The 26,853-nt window shown below is 45.0% G+C and overlaps 1 protein-coding gene across 1 annotated transcript; it reads left to right on the plus strand.

Moving 5' to 3' along the window:
- Positions 1-317: 317 nt before the first annotated feature.
- On the plus strand, positions 318-24,104 carry PLEK2 (pleckstrin 2). The gene is made up of 9 exons (XM_059058405.2): positions 318-468; positions 7,778-7,942; positions 17,469-17,650; positions 18,859-18,950; positions 19,266-19,453; positions 19,689-19,790; positions 21,531-21,614; positions 22,746-22,824; positions 23,575-24,104. The coding sequence occupies exons 1-9, from the start codon at positions 427-429 to the stop codon at positions 23,700-23,702; spliced, it is 1,062 nt and encodes a 353-aa protein (XP_058914388.1). The 5' UTR covers positions 318-426; the 3' UTR covers positions 23,703-24,104.
- The last annotated feature ends 2,749 nt before the right edge of the window (positions 24,105-26,853 follow it).

The following is a 26,853-nucleotide window of genomic DNA, read 5'->3' on the forward strand; positions in this document are numbered from 1 at the left end:
AGCTTAATTCCGTTACGTATTAGTCAACGGCAATATACTAAGTGCCAGGCAAGTACCTGGTTAAGGCTGGGAGTGGAGGAAGATGGGCAAAGACGGGAAGAGTCAGAGGCGCGGAGCGCGCTGGGGGAACCTGAATGGAGAGAACCTTGGGCGGGGGAGGCCCCGGGAGGCGACACGGGGGCGGCCCTCCCCTGAGGACTAACCACGGGCCCTAGGGCACCTTAGGCGGGGAGACCACGTCAGAAATCCCGTCCAGGACTGACTTCCTGCCCGGGAGGCCCCGCGGCCTCGGGCTCTGGGCGCGGGCCAGCGGGGCGGCGCCGGCGCCGGATCGGAGGCGCTTCCTGGGCGCAGCGCGCGCCTAGCTGCGCGCGGAGGAGCGGGAGGCGCGGGACGGCGCACCGCGGAGGGCGCGCCGGCGGCGACATGGAGGACGGCGTGCTCAAGGAGGGCTTCCTCGTCAAGCGGGTGAGCGCAATGGAGCCTCTCCGGACACGGCCCGGGGCGGGCCCGCGGCGGGCGCCGGCTCACCTGAGCCGCGATCAGACGGCCTGGGGCCACGCTGGGCGGAGTCGCGTGTAGTAGGGAGAGCCGGGTGGACGGTGGTTGGGGGTGAGCTTTAGATAGAAAAGAGGGGTCAGGGCACAGGCGAGGAGGAGAATCCCGCTTGGCTAGGGCGTGTGGGGTGCAGGGGGCGGCTACTCGTAGTGGACACTTTAATTAAAACAACTTACTAAAATACGAAGCGTATAGGATTTAAATATGATGTTTTAAAACAACGAAGTGTGTTCGGTAGTCCCCAGCGCCCGTCCAGTTAATGCATCATCTCCTATATTCTTCACAATAACCCGTGAGCGAGGAGGAAGCTTGTTTCTTAAGCCCCTACTGTGCACCAGTCCTGGACGTTGTCTCCTTTAATCCTCCCAACAGTCGGACAGGTTGGTGGTGCCACATTACCCCCCCTTTCTTCAAGGGGAAAACAAAGCTCCAAGAGGTTAAGTAGCTCAGAATCTGGACTAGTGGGTGGTGGAACAGGATCAGACCCACTCAGGCCGACTCCAAGCCGTTTTCTGCCCACTGCAGGGTGGGTATTGTTATTCCTGTATTACAGACGAGGAAACAGGGGTAGAAAGGTGAGATCGCTTGCCCAGAGCCCCAGGGCTAATAACAGCTGGGACTGGAACCGCCATCCTCGTTTCTTCCACATCAACCCATGTGGCCTTTCCCACAGCAAGCAAGAGTCCAGACAAAAACTCAACGTATAGGATCAAGGTAGAAAATGAATGAAAAAGCAGCTGCAAGAGGAAATTAGATTTTTTAAAGTTCTTTTAATATTGATGTTCACACTAAACATTTATGCTAACCCTAACAGCAGAGTATAAAATCTGGGGATGAGCCTTTTGGCGCTTCTGAGTTTACAGCTTTGGGAGGGGGTTGGATGAAGAGGGGTGAAGGGACTCGGCCTCCCCTGGCCACCAGATCAACCCTGAGGTCTCAAGTCACTTTCTGTTCAATAGGTAATGCAGCCATGTTATTTTACACATTATTTGACATAGGAGGGCGGGTGTATTGTTTGCTCAAAACTGTAAGCAGGAGGAGGTGTAGGAGGCTGTGCCGGATCAAGGGTCAGAGTGGATACAAGCAGGTACAAAATTCCACGCCTGTTTCATGCAACTGGGATTAAAGTGATAGGTTGGTCCCTCACAGTTTGTGGAGGCAGCTGCACCTCAGAGAGACCACCTATGGGGAACTTTTCCTGCAGCTTATAAGGTGAGAGGGAGAGGGGTTTGGGCAGGGGTTTTGGTGGGCGTTGTTGATTGCCGGGATAGCCAAGCCCTGGTAGGGGCCTGTTGAGGACAGGCCCTCGCAGAGGGGCCCTTTGGGGCATCCCCTTGTTCCTAGGGTTTACCTTATATGATACCCCACCAACACCACCATCACGCAGAGTCAGGGGAGGGCTGGAGGGAAGAAAGGATGTGAGTTCTCTTCCAGATGGGCCGCCCAGTCCAGGGTGGCAGCTTAGGGAGTACAGGGTACAGGGAAGTGAGGACAGTCAACCAGGTCTGGCCCCAAAAGCCCACCGAAGGCCTTGGCTGAAATACCTAAAGCACATTCCAGCCAAACCCAAAGACAAGAGTTTGGAGCTGGAGCCTGACCCTGAGGCAAGCGGAAGCCACACCCTTTTCTACAAGGCAGGGATGGGGCCTCTGCCCCTGCCAACAGCCCCTGCCTACTGATCAGTCGGACTTTTCCTCTCCCCCATTTCCCCTCTCCTCCTGGATGGCAACAGCAGCCCCCATGGCCACTGGAGAAGGTTCAGGGCTGCGACGGTGGGATTCCATAGATTCGGGGGGGTTTACGGTCCGGAAGTGGGGCAGGGCCCAAGCTGGAAACCCAGAGTACAGAACAGTCATCACCAGTGAGGGCAAAGCATGAGACGGGCAGGGGCATGATAGATTTGGCTATTAATCCAGCCCAGACAAGAAAGAAGCAAAGCTCCCAACAGAAATGCAGCGTGCTCACTTGGCCTGGCTTTAGAAGGAGGGTGAGGTGGAGGAAGGTGGATCTGTGTGGGTAGGACTGCTTGTGTTTTAAGAAGCAGCTGAAGCACTGAATCAGGCATTACTGCCTGGCTCGTACCTCAGAAACAACACTCAGAAAATCACATAGCAGTGTCAACACGCTTTGACCTAGAAATTTCATTTGTAGGACTCTATCCCCAGGAAATGCCATACCAGCTTTAGGAACAAAGTGTTATTTCTGTAGTGAAAAAACTGGAAACTACCTATATGTCCCCCCAAATAAACAAATGATTACAAGTGAATTACAGTTATGCAGATGTTAAAAATGTTTATAATATTATAATCCAAAGAGTAAAAATATAAATGGTATGAGTAAGGAAAAAATTTGCTTGGAAGAAAAAAGCAAGAAGGCTAGAAGAAGTTTCAAAAGCTAGAGGTCTCACATCAAGGTGTTCGCAGAGCCATACTCCCTCTGAAACCTGCAGGGGAGAATCCTTCCTTGTCGCTTTTGTTTCTTGTATTCACAGGCTGTAAAGGAAACACGCAGATTTTTCCTTCCTGTGTAGGAAAAACCTAGTTCTTCCCCACTGTGTGTTTCTCTGTCCTGTGGGGTTCCTTTACTTTTACACAGAACACTTCACTTCTGACTCTTCTGGTCACCAAATGTGTGGAGGTTTTTCCCTACACCAAGCAATTCTCTGCAACACCCAGTGTGTGTCCTACAATTTAACTCAATGCTGACGCTATCTACTCAGAGACAGCGTTAGATCCCACAGCATAAGAGCTCAGTCCCACGAGACTGCTTCCCCAGCCCTCCCCCATGCCCCAACACACACACACACTTCAGACACCAGTCAAAAGCCCAGGTTGTCACCTGTGCTCTGACCAACTGGCTATAGATCAGAGGTTCCAGGGAAACACTTAACTTATGTTTACCAGCTTATTAAAGAATGTGATAAAGGAAAGAAATGAGCATCCAGATGGAAGAGATGTGTAGGGCAAGGTATGTGGGAAGGTCCCCAGAGCTTCTGTGCCCTCTCCGAGTGTACCACTCTCCCAGCACCCCCGTGTGTCCCCCAGCCTGGAAACTCTCCAAATCCCATATTTCTGGGATCTTATGGAGGCATCATCATGTAAGCATGATAGATTGTTAACTCCATTTTCAGCCCTTCTCTTTTCTCAAGAGAATGGGAGGCGGGGCTGAAAATTCCAAGCTTCTAATCATGGTGTGGTCTTTCCAGTGACCAGCCCTCACCCAGGAGCCCACCCAGAGTTGCCTCATTAGCACAAAAGATACTCCTGTCACCCAGGAAATAACAGGGGGTTCAGGAGCTCTGTACCAAGAACCAGGGGCAGAGAGCAATATGTTGCATTTTCTGTTATCTCACACAGGCACTCCTTGCTGTTCCTTGACTTGTAGATGCATGATTCTATCTCTGCCTCCATCATCACTGTCTTCTCCCTGTGTGTCTTTCAGTGTCCAAATTTTCCTCTTCATATAAGGACACCAATCATACTAGTGTTATTAGGGCCACCCTAATGTAGTATGACTTCATCTTAACCTGATTACATCTGCAAAGACCCTATTTCCAAATAAGATCACATTCACAGTTCCCTGGGGTTAAGACTTCAGTGTATCTTTTGGAGGGACATAATTCAACCCACAAAAAATACCATCTCTGCTTCTTTGGGGTTGTAGGGTCTTGGGCAAGACCTTTCAGGGCCTCAGTTTCCTCATCATTAAAGTTAGGGAGTATAGTATAGGCTTTTTCAAAGGGTCCTCCAGCTGTAACATTCTGTGCTGCTTTTTTAAAAAACTTTTTATTTATTTATTTAATTTTTATTTTTGGCTGCGTTGGGTCTGTTGCTGTGTGCCAGCTTTCTCTAGTTGCAGAGAGCAGCTAGTGGCGGCTACTCTTCATTGCGGTGTGCGGGCTTCTCTGTTGCGGAGCACGGGCTCTAGGCGCGCTGGTTCAGTAGTTGTGGCACCCAGGCTCGGTAGTTGTGACTTGTGGGCTCTAGAGCACAGGCTCCGTAGTTGTGGTGCACGGGCTTAGTTGCTCCGTGGCATGTGGGATCTTCCCAGACCAGGGCTCGAACCCGTGTCTCCTGCATTGGCAGGCGGATTCTTAACCACTGTGCCACCAGAGAAGTCCCATTCTGTGCTTCTTAAGCCCAGTCCCAGGGTTACATCCCAGCTTATGGACTCTCCTCCTTCCCCCTAAGGGAGCTCTAAGCCATTCACGGTCCAGCTGGCCTCTAGTCCCAGTCAGCCACTTACAGACAAGGGGCCTGGAGAGGGAGGAAGATTCCCAGGTGAAGGGAAGCCTGGGTTCTTTTTCAGCTTATACCACTGTATTTTTAGCCTCTGACACCATTTGCCTGCTGATTTTGGATCAGTCCCTTACGCACTCTGATTATGGCGAAGCTTATCTGAGAAGCAGGGATAATGGGGCTTTCCTTCCCATTTTGTGGATTCTTACAGTAACCTCCAGCTGAGCTGGCCGCTCCAGTCTGGCCGACCTTACTCAGCTGTTCTGCTCCGGTGTGGTCGGTTGATCTTTTTAACATGAGAACCTACGCTTGTCATCCTCCTGCTTAAAAGTCTTCAGGGACTCCCCTTCGGCCACAGTGAAGTCACCAGCTGCTCCGAGTTTTCTACCTACGTAGTAGATTCTATCTCATCAGCCTTTCTTGGATTGCTCTCCTTCGCTGTCTCAGCTGCTCATAACACGGTCCACTCTAGCAAGTTTCAACAGAAGGGATTTCATAGAGAATAATAAATATCAAGAAATAAATAAATATCAGGAATCTTTGGGAGAGCCGGGTGCTATACAGCCAGAGATGATGCAGCCAGACAAAAATATCCAACAGCACCACCAGACGTTTCTTGTGGAAACGTCACTGCCGACACTGTTTGCCACTTGTCCCTGGTAACTCTGGGGACTGGGTGTCAAAAGAACCTGTCCTTCCACCACTGTCCTGCTACCTTGGTGGCTGCCAAACATGCATCAGTGCCCCATGCACAGGACTGGCAGCAACCTGGCCACCTCCCTGTTCCTTCCTGACATCGATTCTGGGAAATGTAGCATTTTGTCCAGGAAACGTAGCCCTGTCTCTATTGGTTTGTTTTGCTCAACATCTGTTGGTTACACTTTTCTCCCTAACATCTCTAGGCCCCTTTCTCCTTTCCAGTTGTTTTAGTTTATTAGGGCTGCTATAACAAAATACCACAGACAGGACCACCTAAACAACAGAGATTTATTGTCTTGCAGTTCTGGAGGTGGGAGTCTAAGGTCAAGTTGTTGGCAGGTTTGGTTTCCTCTGAGGCCTCTCCTCGGCTTGTACGTGGCACCTCTTGCTGTGTGCTCACATGGCCTTTCCTCTGTGTGCATGCCTCCCTGACATCTGCGTGTCCAAGTTTCCTCTCCTTACGAAGACCCCAGTCAGATTGGATTAAGGCCCAACTAATGGCCTTATTTAACCTAATCACCCCTTTAAAGGCCCTGTCTCCAAATACAGTCACATTCTAAGGTAGTAGGGGGTTAGGGCTTCAACATATGAATGGGGAGGGGGGGATAATTGAGCTCAGAACACCTATGTTTTAAGGTTTAAGACTATTTTGCCCCCTCCCCTTCTCCGCCTCACACCGGCCCCCATGCCGGAGCCACACCTGTATGCCAGCAACTGCCTTTACTGCTAATGCTGCTCCAGGACCCCCTCAGCAGGGATTGTTGGGCGAGGGGACTTGAGTCTGGGCCACGTGGTCTGGTGTAGACCAGTGCTCACACAGTCAACTCCTTTGACAATTTTCGGTTCCCTAACACAGTCAAAACACGCACGCTGAGCATGGAACAGGATTGCAGCACCACTGATATGAGAACTGAAGGGGCCTTTGAAATTAATAAATGCTGGGTCAGGAAACCAGTGAATCGGAGACAGTCTCTGATTCAGATAAAGTGCATCTCTCTTGGTTAGAATCCAGCCCTAATTGGGCTCTGCTCTGGGAAACATGCCAAGGAAGTCACTTTTATGAACGTGTACAAAATCATTTTATTCTGATTCTTCAGCAGACATTCTCCCATCCACTGTTCTGTTCTAGAAATGGACTCTCTGCCTTCACCTGACTATCCTGTCCACTGGCTCCATGACCCACCTGAGCGCCCCCCAAACTCCCCTGCCTTTTAGGCCTGTCACAGCAGGCTAGGTAAAAATGTTAGGGTCCTTAACAATTTGTGGCTTCAACTTTACAAATTGCCCACATCCTTCAACTAGCAATATTCTTTTTTTGGAATATATCCTAAGGAAAAAAAATTAAGAGATGCAGATCAAAATTTATGTGCAAGGATATTCATTGCAGAGTTGTTTATAATAGTGAAAGAAAGAAACAACCTCAGTTACAAACAGGAGATGGACAAGGAAATGATGCATCCACCTAGTCATTAAAAGACATTTTTAAAAGAAATTTAATGGTGTGAGAAGATGCTTGGCAAAGTCAGCAAAAGAAAAACTAGAAAACAAAACTCATATATGTAATATCCTGATTTTTAAAAAAACTAGAAAGTAAAAACTAAAAGGGAAAAAGACTGGAAGGAAATACAAAATGTTAACAATGGCTGTCTCCCAGTAGCAGGATCTTTTCTTCTGTTGACTTTGCAGTTTCTTTCAAGGCTTATAACCAGAAAAAAAGAACAGATGGGAACTAGAAAGTCAATGCCAAAGGTCTTTGTTACATACTCAAAAGAGATGACAAAGGGATCCAAAGCTCATGCTTTCTTCATGAAAATGAAAATAAAACATATGATTCTGAACTGGATCCTTTGGCTATTAAGGACATTATTGGGGTAATTGGTGAAACTTGAATGGAGTTTGTGGAACAGGTGAAAACAATATATTCATGTAAATTTCCTAATGTTGATGATTGTATTGTGGTTATGTTGGAAATACCCTTTTTACTTTTTGGTAGGAGTTACACAATAAAATACTGAGAAGTGATTGGAGCTTCATCATGTTAAAAACTAACTCTTAAACACTTTTGTAAAAAAGTTTATAATTTTCTTCATCTTTTCTCTGAATTGAAACTATTTCAAAGTAAAAAAGTAAAATTAAGCTAAAAAAGAGAGATAATGCTGTCCCCTTATTGGAGAGTTGATCCCATGGTACAGTCTGGTCACCTGTGCCATAGGCCACCTCTCCCTGGACACCACGTTGTCCCCTCGGCCACCTCACCTCAGGGTTCTCCTCTCTGTCCTCAGGGTCACATTGTCCACAACTGGAAGGTGCGATGGTTCATCCTACGGCAGAACACGCTGCTGTACTACAAGCTTGAGGGGGGTCGGAAAGTGATCCCTCCCAAGGGCCGCATCCTTCTGGATGGCTGCACCATCACTTGCCCCTGCCTGGAGCATGAAAACCGACCAGTAAGTGAAGGCCCCCGCTTCCCACTCCCCGGACCCTCCTGTCTCTGGCCTCTTTGGTGAAGGTGGTGTGGGTCATGGGAAGAGCTGAGTTACTGAAAAACCTAGACTCAAATCCTGGCTGCATCACGTACCAGGCATGTGACCTTGGGCAAGTAATTGCATCTCTTCAAGCCTTAGTCTCTCATCTATAAAATGGGATAAAATAATGACACCTGACTCTCATGGCTGTGATGAGGATCGTGAAGGTAATGGTGGGTCAAAACACCTTGTAGGCTGGGAGACGCTACACAAATGTGAATAATTACTGCTACTTGGGGTTCAATAGGATGACTTTCATCCCCCAAGGAGGACGTGTTCCAAAAGTCTGGGGCAGCTTCAACTCTACCATCAAAAAAGAATCTGAATTAATCATTTACTGAGGGCCCATTAAGTGCCAAGAAATTTGCTGGGCTTGGAGGTGTCAAGGAAGAAAATGGTAAGATTGCTTCTTTCAGTTAATTATCTTATTATGAAAGCAAGTGATTAACAGAAAAACATTGAGTTCCAAATGTTGGTACAAACATTATTAGCCGCAGAAAACACTGTATTGCTGAAGGGGAGGAAAACGCCATCATAGGCTGTCTGCTCAGGTACACCTTTGAGGGGATAGAGGTTTGGGCAAAGATCTGAAAGAGGAAAGAGGCAGAGGTTCCAGGCAGGTAGAAGGTCTTGGGTAAAAATGAAGGGACAGGTAGGGATAAATTTGGAGATGAGGATGGCCATGTTCACTGAAGGAGTGGTGGGAGATTGGCTGGGGCCAGGTACAGGTAATAAGGAGCCACTGAAGGTCTTGACCTAGAGAAGGGGCTGGTGAAAACTCTCTTAGGAAGACCAAAATGAGGACCTAAGCTCAGTTTCTAATAAGATAACTAGTTCCATAAAGAAGGGATCTTACCATTTTCTTCTTTCTTATCATGTTTTTCTTCTTTGACTCTTCTAGACAAATTGATGAATCTTCTAAGTATAAGAAAATATTAATGACAGCCAATTCTGGGTAATGGGTTTACTGGTGGGTTTTTTTTTTGTTTTTTTGTTTTTTTTGTGGTACGCAGGCCTCTCACTGTTGTGGCCTCTCCCGCTGCGGAGTACAGGCTCCGGACGCGCAGGCTCAGCGGGCCCAGCTGCTCCGCGGCATGTGGGATCCTCCCGGACCGGGGCACGAACCCGTATCCCCTGCATCGGCAGGCGGATTCTCAACCACTGCGCCACCAGGGAAGCCCCTGGTGTTTGTTTTGTACTCTTTTATAGTTAAAAATTTTTCTCAAATAGAAAACAAAAGGAGCTGTTAAAATAATCAGGCATGAAATGAGGCAGAAAGAAGGGATGAACTTGAGGAAACATTATGAAGGAAACATTGACAGGACATTGTTGACTGGATGTTAAGGGCAAGGGAGAGGGAGGCATTGAATATCATTCTAGCCTAAGAGGCTGCAAAAGTGAAATGTCATTCTGTAATTTCCACTGCAAACCTGGAAATACCACTGATGAAAAGAGATGGCGTAGCTCTCCGTGGGGGTGGGATGGGACTGCTGGGGAGTGCTGAGCCTGGTAAAAGACTTGGGTCTGCATCTTCTTCCTTGTAGCATCCATCATCAGACCAGACACAATGTCTGGGCACATAGCAGATGCTTAGTAAATGTTTGTTGAATAAATGGTTAATAAAAAAGAAAGATTTACAGATAAGTGAGACAGTTTTAAGAAGACAACCTAGTTTTCTAGGTGCATTTAAGATTCTGGGTCTCCATAAATTAAACCTTGGAACTTGTAGGTTAACTTTTTCTTGGGGGTGGTAATTTTTAAAAATTGGAGTATAGTTGCTTTACAATGCTGTGTTAGTTTCTGCTGTACGATGAAGTGAATCAGCTATATGTATACATATATCCCCTCCCTCTCGGACCTCCCTCTCGCCACCCACCCCCATCCCATCCATCTAGGTCGTCACAGAACACCAAGCTGAGCTTCCTGTGCTTTATAGCATGTTCCTGCTAGCTATCTATTTTACACATGGTGGTGTATATATGTCAATCCTAATCTCCCAGTTCATCCCACTCTCCCCTTCCCACCCTGTGTCCACATGTCTGATCTCTACGTCTGTGTCTCTATTCTAGATTCCACATATATGCATTAATATATGATATTTGTTTTTCTCTTTCTGACTTATTTCACTCTGTATGACAGACTCTAGGTCTATCCACATCTCTACAAATGACTCAGTTTTGTTCCTTTTTATGGCTGAGTAATGTTCCATTGTATGTATGTACCACATCTTCTTTATCCATTCATCTGTTGGTGGACATTTAGTTTGCTTGCATGTCCTGGCTATTGTAAGTAGTGTTGCAATACACATTGGGGTGCATGTGTCTTTTTGAATTATGGTTTTCTCGGGGTATAAGCCCAGCAGTGGGATTGCTGAGTCATATGGTAGTTCTATTTTCAGTGTTTTAAGGAACCTCCATACTGTTCTCCATAGTGGCTGTATCAATTTATATTCCCAACAACAGTACAAGAGGGTTCCCTTTTCTCCACACCCTCTCAAACATTTACTATTTGTAGATTTTCTGATGATGGCCATTCTGACCAGTGTGAGGTGATACCTCATTGCAGTTTTGATTTGCATTTCTCTAATAATTAGTGATGTTGAGCATTTTTCATGTGTCTCTTGACCATCTGTATGTCTTCTTTGGAGAAATCTCTGTTTAGGTCTTCTCCCCATTTTTGGATTGGATTGTTTGTTTTTTTGATATTGAGCTGCATGAGCCGTTTGTATATTCTGGAGATTAATCCTTTGTCAGTTGCTTCATTTGCAAATATTTTCTCCCATTCTGAGGGTTGTCTTTTCATCTTGTTTATGGTTTCCTTTGCTGTGCAAAAGCTTTTAAGTTTAATTAGGTCCCATTTGTTTATTTTTCTTTTTATTTTCATTACTCTAGGAACTGGGTCAAAAAAGATCTTGCTGTGATTTATGTCAAAGAGTGTTTTTCCTATGTTCTCCTCTAAGAGTTTTATACTGCCCAGCCTTACATTTAGGTCTTTAATCCATTTTGAGTTTATTTTTGTGTATGGTGTTAGGTAGGGTTCTAATTTCATTCTTTTACATGTAGCTGTCCAGTTTTCCCAGTGAAGAGACTGTCTTTTCTCCATTGTATATTCTTGCCTCCTTTTCATAGATTAGTTGACCTTAGGTGCATGGGTTTATCTCTGTACTTTCTATCCTGTACCATTGATCTATATTTCTGTTTTTGTGCCAGTACCACACTGTCTTGATTACTGTAGCTTTGTAGTATAATCTGAAGTCGGGGACCCTGATTCCTCCAGCTCCATTTTTCTTCCTCAAGATTGCTTTGGGGCTTCTCTGGTGGTGCAGTGGTTGAGAATCCGCCTGCCGATTCAGGGGACGCAGGTTTGTGCCCCGGTCAGGGAAGATCCCACATGCCGCGGAGCAGCTGGGCCCGTGAGCCATGGCCGCTGAGCCTGTGCGTCTGGAGCCTGTGCTCCGCAATGGGAGAGGCCACAACAGTGAGAGGCCTGCGTACCACAAAAAAAAAATAATAATAATAAGATTGCTTTGGCTATTCGAGGTCTTTTGTGTTTCCATACAAACTGTAAAATTTTTTGTTCTAATTCTGTGAAAAATGTCACTGGTAATTTGATAGGGATTGCATTGAATCTGTAGATTGCTTTGGGTAATACGGTCATTTTCACAATATTGATTCTTCCAATCCAAGAACACAGTATATCTCTGCATCTGTTTGTATCATCTTTGATTTCTTTCATCAGTGTTTTATAGTTTTCTGAGTACAGGTCTTTTGTGTTGTTAGGTAGGTTTATTCCTAGGTATTTTATTCTTTTTGTTGCAGTGCTAAATGGGATTGTTTCTTTAATTATTCTTTCTGATCTTTCATTGTTAGTGTTTAGGAATGCCAGAGATTTCTGTGCATTAATTTTGTATCCTGCAACTCTACCAAATTCACTGATTAGCTCTAGTGGTTTTCTGGTGGCATCTTTAGGATATGCTATGTATAGTATCATATCATCCACACACAGTGACGGTTTTACTTCTTCTTTTCCAATTTGTACTCCTTTTATTTCTTTTTCTTCTCTGATTGCCGTGGCTAGGACTTCCAAAACTATGTTGAATAAGAGTGGCGAGAGTGGACAGCCTTGTCTTGTTCCTGATCCTAGAGGAAATGCTTTCAGTTTTTCTCCATTGAGAATGATGTTTGCCGTGGGTTTGTCATATATGGCCTTTATTATGTTGAGGTAGGTTCCCTCTATGCCCACTTTCTGGAGAGTTTATCATAAATGGTTGTTGAATTTTTTCAAAAGCTTTTTCTGCATCTATTGAGATGATCCTATGGTTTTTATTCTTTAATTTGTTAATATGGTGTGTCACATTGATTGATTTGCATATATTGAAGAATCCTTGCATCCCTGGGATAAATCCCACTTGATCATGGTTTATGATCCTTTTAATGTGTTGTTGGTTTCTGTTTGCTAGAATTTTATTGAGGATTTTTTCATCTATCTTCATCAGTGATATTGGTCTGTAATTTTCTTTTTTGTGTGTGATATCGTTGTCTCGTTTCAGTATCAGGGTGATGGTGGCCTCATAGAACGAGTTTGGGAGTGTTCCTCCCTCTGCAGTTTTTTGGAAGAGTTTGAGAAATATAGGTGTTAGCTCTTCTCTAAATGTTTGATAGAATTAGCCTGTGAAGCTATCTGATCCTGGCCTTTTATTTTCTGGGAGATTTTTAAATTACAGTTTCAATTTCATTACTTGTGATTGGTCTGTTTATATTTTCTAATTCTTCCTGGTTCAATCTTGGAAAGTTGTACCTTTCCAAGAATTTCTCCATGTCTTCCAGGTAGTCCATATTATTGGCATATAGTTGCTTGTAGTAGTCTTTTATGATCCTTTGTATTTCTGTGGTGTCAGTTGTAATTTCTCCTTTTTCATTTCTAATTTTATTGATTTGAAACCTCTCCCCTTTTTTTTTCTTGATGAGTCTGGCTAAAGGTTTATCAATTTTGTTTCTCTTCTCAAAGAACCAACTTTTTTGATCTTTGCTATAGTTTTCTTCATTTCTATTTCATTCATTTCTACTCTGATCTTTATGATTTCTTTCCTTCTACTAACTTTGGGGTTTTTTTTGTTCTTCTCTCTCTAGTTGCTTTAGGTATAAGGTTAGATTGTTTAGATTGTTAGATTGTTAGATTGTTAAATTGTTAGATTGTATTTGAGATTTTTCTTATTTCCTGAGGTGAGATTGAATTGCTGTAAATTTCCCTCTTAGAATTGCTTTTGCTGCATCCCATAGGTTTTGGGTTGTTGTGTTTTCATTGTCATTTGTTTCTATGTATTTTTAAATTTTCTCTTTGACTTCTTCAGTGATCTCTTGGTTACGTAGTAGTGTATTGTTTAGCCTCCATGTGTTTGTGTTTTTTACAGTTTTCTTCCTGTAATTGACTTCTAATCTCATAGCGTTGTGGTCAGAAAAGATGCTTGATATGATTTCAGTTTTCTTAAATTTTCCAAGGCTTGATTTGTGACCCAGGATGTGATCTATCCTGGAGAATGTTCCATGTGTACTTGAGAAGAAAGTGTATTTTGCCGCTTTTGAGTGGAATGTCCTATAAATATCAATTAAATCTATCTGGTCTATTGTGTCATTTAAAGCTTGTGTTTCCTTATTTATTTTCTGTCTGGATGATCTGTCCATTGGTGTAAGTGAAGTGTTAAAGTCCCCCACTATTATTGTGTTACAGTCGATTTCCCCTTTTATGGCTGTTAGCATTTGCCCTGTGTATTGAGGTGCTCCTATGTTGGGTGCATAAATATTTACAATTGTGATATCTTCTTCTTGGATTGATCCCTTGTTCATTATGTAGTGTCCTTCTTTATCTCTTGTAACAGTCTTTATTTTAAAGTCTATTTTATCTGATATGAGTATTGCTACTCCAGCTTTCTTTTTATTTCCATTTGCATGGTATATCTTTTTCCATCCCCTCACTTTCAGTCTGTATGTGTCCCTAAGTCTGAAGTGGGTCTTTTGTAGACAGCCTATGTACAGCTCTTGTTTTTGTATCTATTCAGCCAGTCTGTGTCTTTTGGTTGGAGCATTTAATCCATTTACATTCAAGGTAATTATTCATACGTATGTTCCTATTACCATTTTCTTAATTGCTTTGGGTTTGTTTTTGTGGGTCTTTTTCTTCTCTTGTGTTTCCCTCCTAGAGAATTTCCTTTGCTGTAAAGCTGGTTTGGTGGTGCTGAATTCTCTTTGCTTTTGCTTGTCTGTAAAGCTTTTGATTTTTCTGTCGAATCTGAATAAGATCCTTGCTGGGTAGAGTAATCTTGGTTGTAGGTTTTTCCCATTCATCACTTTAAATATATCCTGCCACTCCCTTCTGGCCTGCAGAGCTTCTGCTGAATAATCAGATGACAACCTTATGGGGATTCCCTTGTATGTTATTTATTGCTTTTCCCTTGCTGCTTTTAATATTTTTTCTTTGAATTTAATTTTTGATAGTGTGAGTAATATGTGTCTTGGTGTGTTTCTCCCTGGGTTTACCCTGTATGGGACTCTCTGCACTTCCTGGACTTGGGTGGCTATTTCCTTTCCCATGTTAAGGAAGTTTTTGACTGTAATCTCTTCAAATATTTTCTCAGACCCTTTCTCTTTCTCTTCCTCTGGGACCCCTATAATTTGTATGTTGGTGCGTTTAATGTTGTCCCAGAGGTCTCTGAGACTGTCCTCACTTCTTTTCATTCATTTTTCTGTGTTCTGCTCCTCAGCAGTTATTTCCACCATTTTATCTTCCAGGTCACTTATTCATTCTTCTGCTTCAGTTATTCTGCTATTGATTCCTTCTAGTGTATTTTTCATTTCAGTTATTGTGTTGTTCACCACTGTTTGTTTGGTCTTTAGTTCTTCTATGTCCTTGTTAAACATTGTATTTTCTCAATCTGTGGCTCCATTGTATTTCCGAGATTTCGGCTCATCTTTACTATTATTGCTCTGAATTCTTTTTCAGGTAGGTTGCCTATTTCTTCTTCATTTATTTGATCTTGTAGGTTTTTACCTTTCTCCTTCATCTGTAACATATTTTTTTGTTGTCTCTTTTTTTTTTTTTTTGATTGGTGGGGCTATGTTCCTGTCTTACTGTTTGTTTGGCCTGAGGCATCCAGTACTGGAGTTTGCAGGCAGTTGGATAGAGCTAGGTCTTGGTGCCAAGATGAGGACCTCAAGGAGATCTTACAATGATTAATATTCCCTGGAGTCTGAGGTTCTCTGTTGGTCTAGTGGTTTGGGCTTAGTGCTCGCACCACAGGAGCTCAGGCCAGAGCCCCAGCCTGGGAATCAAGATCCCTCAAGGTGTGCAGCACAGCAAAAAAAAAAAAAAAAAAAGCAAAAAGTAACAAAGAATAAAAAATAAAATAAAATTAGAAAAATTAAAAATATATTAGGAAAAATATAAATGAAACAACTACAAGGCAAAACAGAACCACGACAGAAAAAAAAAAAAAAAAGCCTGGAAAAGGCCTTGGTGGGGGGCAGAGCTTAGGTGCAGCGTGGCTGGAGGGGGTCCTGGAGGGCTGAGGTTTAGGCCCAGGGCCCCAGTAGGCTCTCTTGGGCTCAAGCAGGCAGGGGAGATGCTAGCCTCCTTCCCCTCCAATCCCCCAATACCCCAAAGGTCTCTCCCCATCCCTGCTAATCCCTGCTCCATGGGTGGGGCTCCTCCAATCATGGGAACCCCTCCCTTCCCCCAGCCACCCCTCAGGGGTGCCAGTCCCATCTCGCCTCCACTTTTCCTCCCCTCCCCCTTCCCCCCAACATCCTACCGGTTGCTCGGGGATTCCTCCCTTCCCTTTAGGTTTCTGAGGTCCCCGACCAGTGCCTGGTGGGGGCTCTAGTTGTGAGGAGATGCGAACTCCACCTCTTTCTACTCTGCCATCTTGGCTCCTCCTCCCCTACAGGTTAACTTGTTGACCTGATACCGCTTCATTGTCTTTAAGGAACAGTGGAGAGCAGAAGTGCTAGTAGAACAGGCTGGCGATAGGAAAACTTTGTTCTGTGTTTCAAAAAAGGAGACAAGTTGCTAGCTGGAGCTGTGAACTTCTTGCTAATTCTATGTAAAATTCTCAGAGAAAATTGGCATCTGCCAGTTCATGACTACTTGAGGGGGAAGAAGCCAAGAGGAGTCAGTAGGTTCACTAAGAAGTTATAAAGTGTATCGTGTGTGTGTGTGTGTGTGTGTGTGTGTGTGTGTGTGTGTATGTTTAATTTATTTTTAATTAGGGAAGCTGTAAAAAAGTGTATCTGGATTTCATGTGGAACTTTATAGTCTCTCCTGAGATCTTTTCATTAAAGTGGCAAACTACAGACTGACAGGGTGCTGGTTGAACTCATCTTTCCATGATGTTGATGAGTGAATCCATGTTAACTTTGAGGAACAGCTTCATGGTACTCTTTGAGACCACAAGCCCGCCTTGTCTTATCCACCATTTTTGCTGTTTAGGTGAAGGACTTGAGGAAGTTTGCAAGCAAAGCGAGGTGGGAGCTAATACATTGGAAAACAGAATGAGAATGAGACAGAATCCTTCTGTTTTCCAATAGAAGCGGCGAGCCCAGTCTACTCAGATGACATTTAGTAGGATCAACATGCAAAATCTCACAATATTTGAAAAAAAAACCCTAAATGCCCATTTAAAAGATGGAGGAGATAGGGCCCACCTGAAAAAGACTCTCAGCTGACTGCACAGAGCATCAAGCCCTGAGGATGCCACTGCTAATGAGATCTCAGGCCCATGCTGCCTTGTACCCCCAGACCTTCACTGGAGCAGTTTGTTCCATTCCAAGGGTCATATTTTATGAGAATGTTGAACCAACTGCAGAACATTTAGCAGGTCATAATCTGGTTGAGAAAGTTAAAACAGTATCATATGAGGAACGTGTGAAAGACTTGGGATGATTAGACACGATTAGAAAGAGGTTGAAAAGGAGCAGAACTAACAGTCCCTTCAAAGAGGTTGAAAAGGAGCAGAACTAACAGTCCCTTCAAGGTAGGCGTTAATAGCCTCATATGACAGATGAAGGAACTGAGAGTCAGTGGGTCCTTTAATGTGCCCAAACGTCCATAGCTAAGTATCCATATCAGTCTGACCTGGAAGCCTGTGCATTTCCCACTTCAGCACAGGGGCTGTCATAGGAGGTGAGCTTAATCTATGTGGTTCTAGAAGGCAGAAGTGCCCAGGAAGCAGACCCTATGCTAACGAGTCTGTCTAAAGGGGAAAGGTGGTGAGCTCCCCGTCACTGGAGGTGTACAAGCAAATCTTTAAAGACCACCAGCCGGGGTGTGGTTGAGCAGTCGGGCACTCGGCAGTCACTGGACCACGTGGCCTCCCAGATTCACCTCGGTTCTGTCATTTTAGCTGCCCAGACAGCATTCTCTTGCCTGCTTGGTCTGACTGGCTGTCTTCCCACAGCTCCTCATTAAGCTGAAGACTCAAACATCCACGGAGTACTTCCTGGAGGCCTGTTCTCGAGAGGAGAGGGACGCCTGGGCCTTTGAGATAACAGGAGCTATTCACGCGGGGCAGCCGGGGAAGGTCCAACAGCTCCACATATTGAAGAACTCCTTCAAGCTGCCCCCTCACATCAGCCTGCAGTGAGTGCCTGGGCCCTGCCCTTGCCCTACATGGCTTGGCTGCAGACTCTTCTGTCTGTGTGCAGCGGGGATGCAGGGTTGGGGTGGGGTTTGGAGTGGGGAGGGACCTGTGGCTGTTACCCAGGCCTGACTGGTACCACCATTGTGCTTCAGGGCCTTTCGCTGTCACTGTCCTGTTTACATTGTTTTCTCTGCCTGGGAGTGGCCCTACCTACCTGCCCTGGGGACCTCTTGGGGCCTCTGCTGCTCCTGCCCCTCTCAGTGTCTTGACACCCTCTCTTCAGTTTCAGCCAGGGTGCTCAGGGCTATGTGACAGCTCCCCAGGAATCTCTGCTCACCCAAGTCATTAGTCTTGTTTGCAGCCTGGGGGCAAGAACCATGTGTTCTGGCAGCGGTTGCATTCTTGCTCTGTGGGATTCTTCATCCATTCATCCATTCATTTATTCATTCATTCAAGAAACAGTTATTGAGTGCTTACTGCATGCCATACGTGGCTCTAGGTGCTCAGGAGATGCAAATGAGAATAAACAAAGTCTCATCTCAGGGGCTTTCCAGCCCAAGTACATAAACAGAGAATGAGAAAAGATCTTCCACTGGTGGCAGGAATCATCCCACAGAACAGAAGGAAAACAGTCGTGGAGGTGATACTATAAAGTAGGGACGGATGAAAGGAGTTCCCATCATGGAATCTCTTACATCAGCCCATCTGCAGGAAATACCCTCTAACCTTCCAGGCAGCAAAACTACCAAAAAGCTCCATACCAGGCTCTGGGATCTTGATTGTGTGTCTAGGGCGCGGCTGAACCATGGTGAGTGCAAGGAGGGCCAGTGGCAGATGAGTGTGGGTTCAAGTGATGGGTGACTTTGAGAAGTTGCTGGAGGAGTTTGAACTTTACGCAGTAGGTCATAGAGAACCGTTACTGAACATTCTTTCGTTTCTAAATTAAAAGCCACAGCTCATTAGTTCTACTACAAAAGTAATACCTGTCTAGTCTAGAAATATTAGAACATTTAGATGAGCAAGAAGAAAAAGAAACGTCCCCAAATCCTACCTCTCAAATTCTGATACATAATGGAATACCCCTTTTTTTGCGATGTGTATCATACCATGTGCCATGTGCTTTATACCCTTAGCAACGACTCTTGGACCCTCCCTCATGCCTGTCAGTGTGACAGGGGTCCCTCTCCTTTGCCTTCCTTCTGTGTAGTCGCATCGTGGACAAGATGCACGACAGCAGCAGCGGAATCCGGCCAAGCCCCAACATGGAGCAGGGAAGCACCTACAAAAAGACCTTCATAGGTGAGCCTCCCCTCTCGGGGGCTGGGCCAGGCACTGGAAACCTGGGGCTTGGTGATCCGGGACTCAGTGTGCTTGACTGGCTTGTGTTGAGGCCAGAGCTGCCTGCCAGCCAAGGGGCTGGCCTGAGTTGGCCACATGTGAGTGCGGCCACAGCTCTGAGCAGCAGGTGTGGCCTTCGGTCTGCTCTAGGGCAGAGCCCCAAGGCTATGCGAGGCTGCCCAAGAGGCCAAGGTCAGTGAGGTCACAGCCAAGCACCCCTGAGGAGGCTGGTCTGGAGCCTGTCGTCTGACAGGTGCTGCCCTTGCCCTGATGCAGGCTCCTCCCTGGTGGACTGGCTCATCTCCAACAACTTTGCAGCCAGCCGTCTGGAGGCCGTGACCCTGGCCTCCATGCTCATGGAGGAGAACTTCCTTAAGCCGGTAGGCACCCGAAGCATGGGAGCCATTCGCTCTGGGGATCTGGCGGAGCAGTTCCTGGATGACTCCATGGCCCTGTACACTTTTGTAAGTTAGGGAGTGGGTTCCTGTTGCCACAGGGGCAGAGAGAGGAAGAGGCAACACAGTGGGGGGCGGGCGAGGGTCCACAGTCACGGGTGAGAGGCCAAGGCTGGGGGAACAGCTTCACCCCACGTGGAGTGGGTTTTCTGTATGGAGGCTTTTCCTTTCCCCCGCGGTAGCCTCCACAGCCTAGAACCAGGACTTTTTGGTAACAGAGTCCTTGCTCTCTCCTTCCCGCTAGGCTGAGAGCCCCAAGAGGAAGATAAGCTCCAAGGAAGAAATCCGTCTCAGCACCGTGGAGTTAAGTGGCACAGTGGTAAAGCAAGGCTATCTGGCCAAGCAGGTATGGCCGCCTTGGAGCGGGGAGTTAGATGGACAGTTCGCAAGCTCGGGGGAGGCAGGAATCCCCACAAAGGGCGGAAGGGCTGAGACTGCCAGGGGCACTAATTGTCAGCAGAATCTGCTAAAGTCAGGGTCCAGTGGCAGCCACCGGGAGCACATCAAGGGGTATGCACGTGTCCACTCGCGCATACACGAGCCCCAGACACGGGGGCGTTCCGGGAAAAGTGCACACAAGTAGTTATCACAGCATTAGAAAACAATGCCTATGTCACTGCCCAGTTCACTTATTTGTCTGGAAGGGCATTGCCTGCCGGTTGGTATTTTGCCTTTGCTGGCTTTCTGCTCCCTGAGGCTTCCTGGGGTCTCTGCCTGCTTTTGTGGGACTCTGCCTGCCCCCTTGAGAAGTATTTTCTCCACCGACTTCAGTAGGTTGAAGATGAAATTCTGCAGTGTAATCTCCGTGTTTAAAAACTGACTGTGGCCACTGCTCCTACCATGTTGGGAGAGCGGCCACGTTAAGCGGGGACAGCCGGGTCACAGTCACACCTGAGGCAGGTCCACCTGTGCCTGCAAATCAAGCTGCCGCGTCCCGGCACGTGAGGTGTCAGCCAATCTCCTACACAGCTCTTGTGTCTGTGTGCTCCTGACACGCCACGTGAATGTGTGCATCTGTGCAACGCTGCTCAGCACCGTTCCCATCTTCTTGGAGCACTCGTTGTCATTGTCACCTGCTTCTGGCGTATCAGGATCCCTTTCTGCTCTTCAATTGCTTACCGTCCACATAACTGCCTGTTTATTCCAAGGGCTCTGCTTCTGCTGGGCCTGAAGGGGGTCTGGTGAGGGGAGGTAGTGAGGTCCTGGGAGAGGTGGAGGGTGTGGGAAGGACTCGGGGTGCTCCAGACGAGAGGGCTAAGGAAGCTTTGTGATCTAGGGGTGAAGCCACAGTCACACGCACGGCAGTATTTTCCATGCTTAGATTTAAACGTATAATTGTTTTTTACTTTTTTTTTTTTGCAGTAGAGTTGATTTACAAGGTTGTGTTAGTTTTTGGTGTCCAGCAAAGTGATTCAGTTATAAATATATATATACATATTCTTTTTCCTATTCTTTTCCATTATGGTTTATTACAGGATATTGAATATAGTTCCCTGTGCTATACAGTAGGACCTTGATGTTTATCTGTTTTATATATAGTAGTTTGTATCTGCTAATCCCCAACTCCTAATTTATCCCTCCCCTTTCCCCTTTGGTAACCATAAGTTTGTTGACTATGCCTTTTACTCTTTTTCTGATGCAGAATGCCACAGTGGTTTTCACTGTATATAAGTGCACATATATACCTGTGGGTGTAGGTTTGTTTTCGGACTAAGTTGACGCTTAAAATTTGGTGCCCTTGGGTTCAAGTTTGCCTGTGAGTTCTTGGTCCAGTTGAAACCTGTGACCTCCCTGTCCTCCGTGTGCCCTGAGTGGTGTCCAGGCAGTGCTCCCCCTTTCTTTCAGTGCTGACCCTCTTTGGCTGTGTCAGCTCGGCTAAAGGTGACAGTGCTGTTGGTGAAGTGTCACTGAGCTGTGAAGTCCATGACACGTCACTGCAATCCCCAGGTTTCCAGGCTCTTTTCAGAAAGTCGTTCGTTGGAGCAGCCTGGCTGGGAGGTCTGAGGTTCTGCACTGGAGGTACGGAGGTGGGAGGAAGTGACTGAGAGCTGTCACCGATGAGCCTTGCACCCTCTCTTTGCCTCAGGGGCACAAGAGGAAAAACTGGAAGGTGCGGCGCTTTGTTCTGAGGAAGGACCCGGCTTTTCTGCATTACTACGACCCTTCCAAAGTGAGTGCCTTGTCGTGCTCCCAGACACATCTCTCCAGAACAGAGCAGGCAGCTGGCTTCACCTCCGCCCTTCCTCCCAGCATCCCTACCATAACTTGCACCCACTATGCCTTTCCTTCCGCAGTGCAAGCTACCCCTCAGGGTCTGATCACTCCTTTTTTTCATCACATTGTTGCCTGCTTAGTGGATCCTGCTCAGTGGATCTAGTTGTTTTGAGAGGAAAGGCGTCTTTCAGTTTCTCCAAAGCTGGCTGTGTGCCTAGGGAAGGTGAGGTGGGCTGATAGACTCCTAACTGGTGCTTTCTAGTCTCTGTTCACCCCTTTCCACCCAAAGAGTCCATGAATTCTGCCCCCTCAACCTCATGTCCCCACTGACGTTTTGAAAGGTTTCTTTTACCATTTTTTTTTTTTTTTTTTTTTTTTTTTTGCGGTACGCGGCCCTCTCACCGTTGTGGCCTCTCCTGTTGCGGAGCACAGGCTCCGGATGCGCAGGCTCAGCGGCCATGGCTCACGGGCCCAGCCGCTCCGCGGCATGTGGGATCTTCCCGGACCGGGGCACGAACCCGTGTTCCCTGCATTGGCAGGCGGATTCTCAACCACTGAGCCACCAGGGAAGCCCTCTTTTACCATTTAATATTTAAGCCATAATTCTGAGTTTCAGATAATAAGTATTACTGCATGCTGGGTTTGATCCAATTCCAATCAGAAGAAAAGAAAAATGTCCTTTTAGTCAGCCTGTTCAGCCTTGTCTTGGTAGATGTATTCATTTGTTTTTTGAAATAAGAATGGATGTTCCTCCCTTGCTGAGCTTCAGTCAGGAACCCCACCCTAAGCTGAGAAACTGAAGGAGCTTGAAAGAGCCCCCCACCCCGGGACCCTGCTAGACCACAGGGAGGGCCGAGGGACAGGGAGGAGGGTGGCACTGCTGCAGCTGGCTGTGGAATGAAGCCCAGACTTCCTCGCTGGTGCAGATGACTTGCCATGTGATGTCCAAGTTCAGCCTCAACTGCTGTTACAAATGACTCTCACAGACTACTTTAGCAGGCTGACCGCGGGTGGTTATAGATGAGAGGGTGACTCTTCTTTTTTGTGCCTTCACACAGTTCCTAATCAGGTCTCCTTTCCTTTGCAGGAAGAGAACCGGCCAGTGGGTGGGTTTTCTCTTCGTGGTTCACTCGTATCTGCTCTGGAGGATAATGGCGTTCCCACTGGTAAGGGGCAACTTTGGCCCTGGCCTGATCTCCGGGGCCTCCCTCCTGTGCTCTCAGTTAACACTCTGCTGATGAAGGGCTAAGCTGTGAAGGCTGATGGGCTTTCTCAGCGAGACGATGAATGGTGTGAGCTTTGAAGCCGATTAGAGAAAGGGCAAGTGGGGTGTTCTTAGTGTGTTAACAACACAACTAAATGACCCTCGTCTTTAATATTCTTTCCCATCCTTTTCTGTGCTTACTGGCCCATAGGCTTCCACCTAAGAACAGTAGCTTACAATAGTGCTTAAGGATTGACAGCACACTATTAGCACACTAATTTCACAACAGACAGTTGAGGAAGGAGGATAGTATTGTTCTTAACTTATGGATGTAGAGATTGAGGTTCAAAGAAGTTAAACAATTCAAGTCAAATCCCACATCTGTGTTTGGTTTTAACATAAACATACTGGACTCTGATGTGAGTTAAGACTGTAGACCTGTGGTTTGCATAGGGGACAGGCCAAGAGGGCTTCCAAGAACGTCCAGACATAGCACTGGCAGGCCTTAAGGCACAGGTGAGGGAGAAGGGATGGACATGAGGAATACAGGAAAGCACACATCTGGTGGGATTTCCTAACCATACGCATTTGTACTAAGAAATACTTCATAATATGTGTTTTTGTCTGTGTCTCAGTTGACTTTCAGCTACTCCCAGCTGAAAGCAGACATGGATGTTCACGCGCTGATTTTTTTTTTTTCCTTCCTGCCTAGGGGTTAAAGGGAATGTCCAGGGAAATCTCTTCAAAGTGATTACTAAGGATGACACACACTATTATATCCAGGCCAGCAGCAAGGCTGAGCGTTCAGAGTGGATTGAAGCTATCAAAAAGCTAACATGACAAGGACCTGAGGGAATGGGATCAGGATTCCTCCCTCTTAACAGATGACACAGGATTTCCTGGAAAATGGGAATGTGTTAAGACTTAGCTTTTTCTATTTTGTACTGTTGGAGTGAGATTGGTGAAGAGTTCCTTAGATTACAGTCAGCAGTGGTGCTATTTCCTTCCCCACCTTCAAAGTTAACATGGAAATGCTAGAGTAGCCATTAGGCATCAGCATCTTAACTTTGGCCCATCATCACAACCAGCCATTTCTTGGGTACCAAAGTAGGTTTCCTTTGTCACACTAACTGGCCACGTTGTAATACTAAATAAAACACTATAGTCTCATGGTGGCGCTCTCTGAAATGCCGTCAGCAACTCACTCTTTGGAATGAATAAAAATTGCTATTTGTTCCTGGCTATTAGAATTCCTATACCAAGTTTTAGTTTTCAAAGGTTTTTCATGCTTAAGGCTATACGAATTATTAGGCAAGCTGATTATAAAAACATCTCAAGTGATCTGTCACTAAAACATGCCTCATCTTAAAGTGGGGATGGGGGCAAAATTTTGAAAATATCGTTTTGCTTTGAAAAATAAGCCTTTGTTAAGTATTATACGTTGCAGAAAAGAAATCATGGACTCAGATTAGTCACACATACAAAAAAAGTAAAATTACAGTTTTTCTTTGGAAAAAAATGTCATTTAGATAGACACAGAGCAAGAGCTTGCTGAAGGACAGGAACAGGAGCCCTCTAAAGGACACAGAAAGATGTCAATGGGAAAAGAATTAAATCAAGGCATGAAATTTTGGGTTTTAGAATGGAGATTAATGGAGACAAATAGGTACCAAGAAGCTTCACCAGTTAGGAGGTTAATCTGAAGTAGTGAAAAGTCTGCATCATACAGTATCTTTAAAAACATTTTTATTACTTTCAAGTTTAATACAGTAATCTGCCAAGTACAAGTGCTTCGGCTTCCTTTAATGAATAGATACGTAACTTACATTTAAGGGCAGTGGATACTTCCAAAGTGCTTAAGTAAAAATTCATTCTCTTCAATAGTTTGAACTGTCTCCTCTTAATCTTGTCTAGAATACCTGATCTTTTACTTTATTCCTTACATTCTAAGAGACTGCCTTTTAAAGCACCATTTTCCATTTGGCATTTCACCAAGGTCTACATCCTTGGAATTAGTTTCTTTATTGCTTCTTGTTATCAACAGGTGTTTATACCTGAATTAAACTGCATTTGGTTTGATGGCTTCTTGACTCTAAATTAGCACAATTACACCCCACTCTGTATGGTATCAGTATCATGTGTTGAAAAGTAGTTGACTATCACTTTGAGGCAAATCGGGTCAACTCTCGCCAAGAGTACTAGCACTTGAATTTTTAAAAATCCTGAACCATTTACACTGTTCTTGATGTAAAAGTAGCTAGGTCAAGTACGGCAGCTGAGTAGTATCTGTACTGCTTAGCACGTCTCTGTAGGTTTCCACTAAGTGTTTGAGCATTATCCACGTAAGTAATGGCTTGTCTTGTTTTACTAGAAAACATAAAAAATGGTTTGCGTTCATATTTTTCCCAGCCATTAAAATTTTTCAACTAATTTTGCCTAATGGAGACTCAAACTATTTTCAGTTATGAGTCGATAACCACTTGACCTCAAAGGCAGCATGGGGAGTAGATGAAATTGTCAATTTTTAAAGAAGCGTCTGTGGGGAGAGATCCATTTGGATAAACTGGTCAATTGTCTTTGTCAATCTGTTCAAGTTATTTGGAGCTGGGTGTGATCTTGTTCTCATATTTGAAAGTGATACTTTTAGGTCACCAGGGTAAGTTTAGTTAGTTCTCTCCTTCATGATCAGTGAGGTATTGATCTTTTTTCTCGTAAGGGTCATAAATTTGCAAAATTGTTGTGAAACTGAGCAAAAGGCCTGCATGGGATAAAATCACTCACCACTGATGCCACCGGTATTTCTCGACAGTTATGGCTTTTGAAGTATTAAAAAAAAATTCAGTAAACAAAGTGAAAATTCAATTCCTCTGCTTACAGCAAACATTTAAGGAGCACCTGTTACAGTCTGATAACATTCTTGATGCTGTGAGCTTTACAGACTTTTTTTTGACTCCTCAGAAAGACTGAAGTGAAAATTATGTGCCAGATTCTCTAAATATTCCCACTATGCAAGCCAGCAATCATGGCTCCCTCGTGGAAACGGTTATATGAAACTAGACTTCTGGATTTAAAGAGCTAGTAGAGGCTGCTAAATTAAAGGGACAAACCTTCAAAAATGGCTCAAAGGGGTCACCAACACACTCTTCTATTTTCCATTCCCTTTAACACTGAGGTAAGTCTAGTCCTGGATTGACTAAAGTGGGTTAGGTTTAATCTTCTAAGTATTTAAAAAGCTATTCTTGGGAATGATTAGTAAAATTAATTTATCTAGTACCTCAAGAGTCCTAAGAGATTAAATTTATGAAGCAGACCAAAGTTAACTTAAGACTTTCTACACCTGGCTACTGTAGCTGTAACTGCAAACCATATGTTATCTATGAAATTTATTTACCTTTGTATATATTATTTATTTACCTTTAAAACAACCAGCTCTTAAAGAAAAAAATGATGGAAACATAGAAAAACCATTGTAATTGTGTTCAAACAGATCCCTACTCTGTTATGAAGAGAACTGAAGCTTCTAGGTGGCACCTAGCAAATATTTTACTGGAAAAAAAAAAAAAAAGTTGGGCAATGAGACTCAAATAACTTAATTTAAAAAGCAGCATCTTTTTCTTAAAAAACAAAAATTACACCCCCAAAACCTTTACCACCCTGAATTACAAACTCAAGGCAAGCAGCTTAGCATACCAACAAGGACCAGTGTGATAAATTCTCCCTCATACCACGTTGTCATCAGTCTCAAATAGGTAAAAGGCACACAACCAATGTAATTCTTTAGTTACATTTTAAGGCTTTTTCCCCCTAGGAGTAAACTTTCACTAATTAAAATTATGTTCTCTAAACCCTCCCTTTGAAAGGATCTGCTATATTGATCCTTTAGGTCACCTGCCTTTATATTACTACATTTCAAATAAAATGAAGATAACAGAATTAGGGTCTTAGTAATCATAATGCTTTTAACTGGTGACAATAAGGAAGAAACCTATGG

Source organism: Kogia breviceps, chromosome 3, assembly GCF_026419965.1.
Source record: "Kogia breviceps isolate mKogBre1 chromosome 3, mKogBre1 haplotype 1, whole genome shotgun sequence".
Lineage (NCBI taxonomy): Eukaryota > Metazoa > Chordata > Mammalia > Artiodactyla > Physeteridae > Kogia > Kogia breviceps.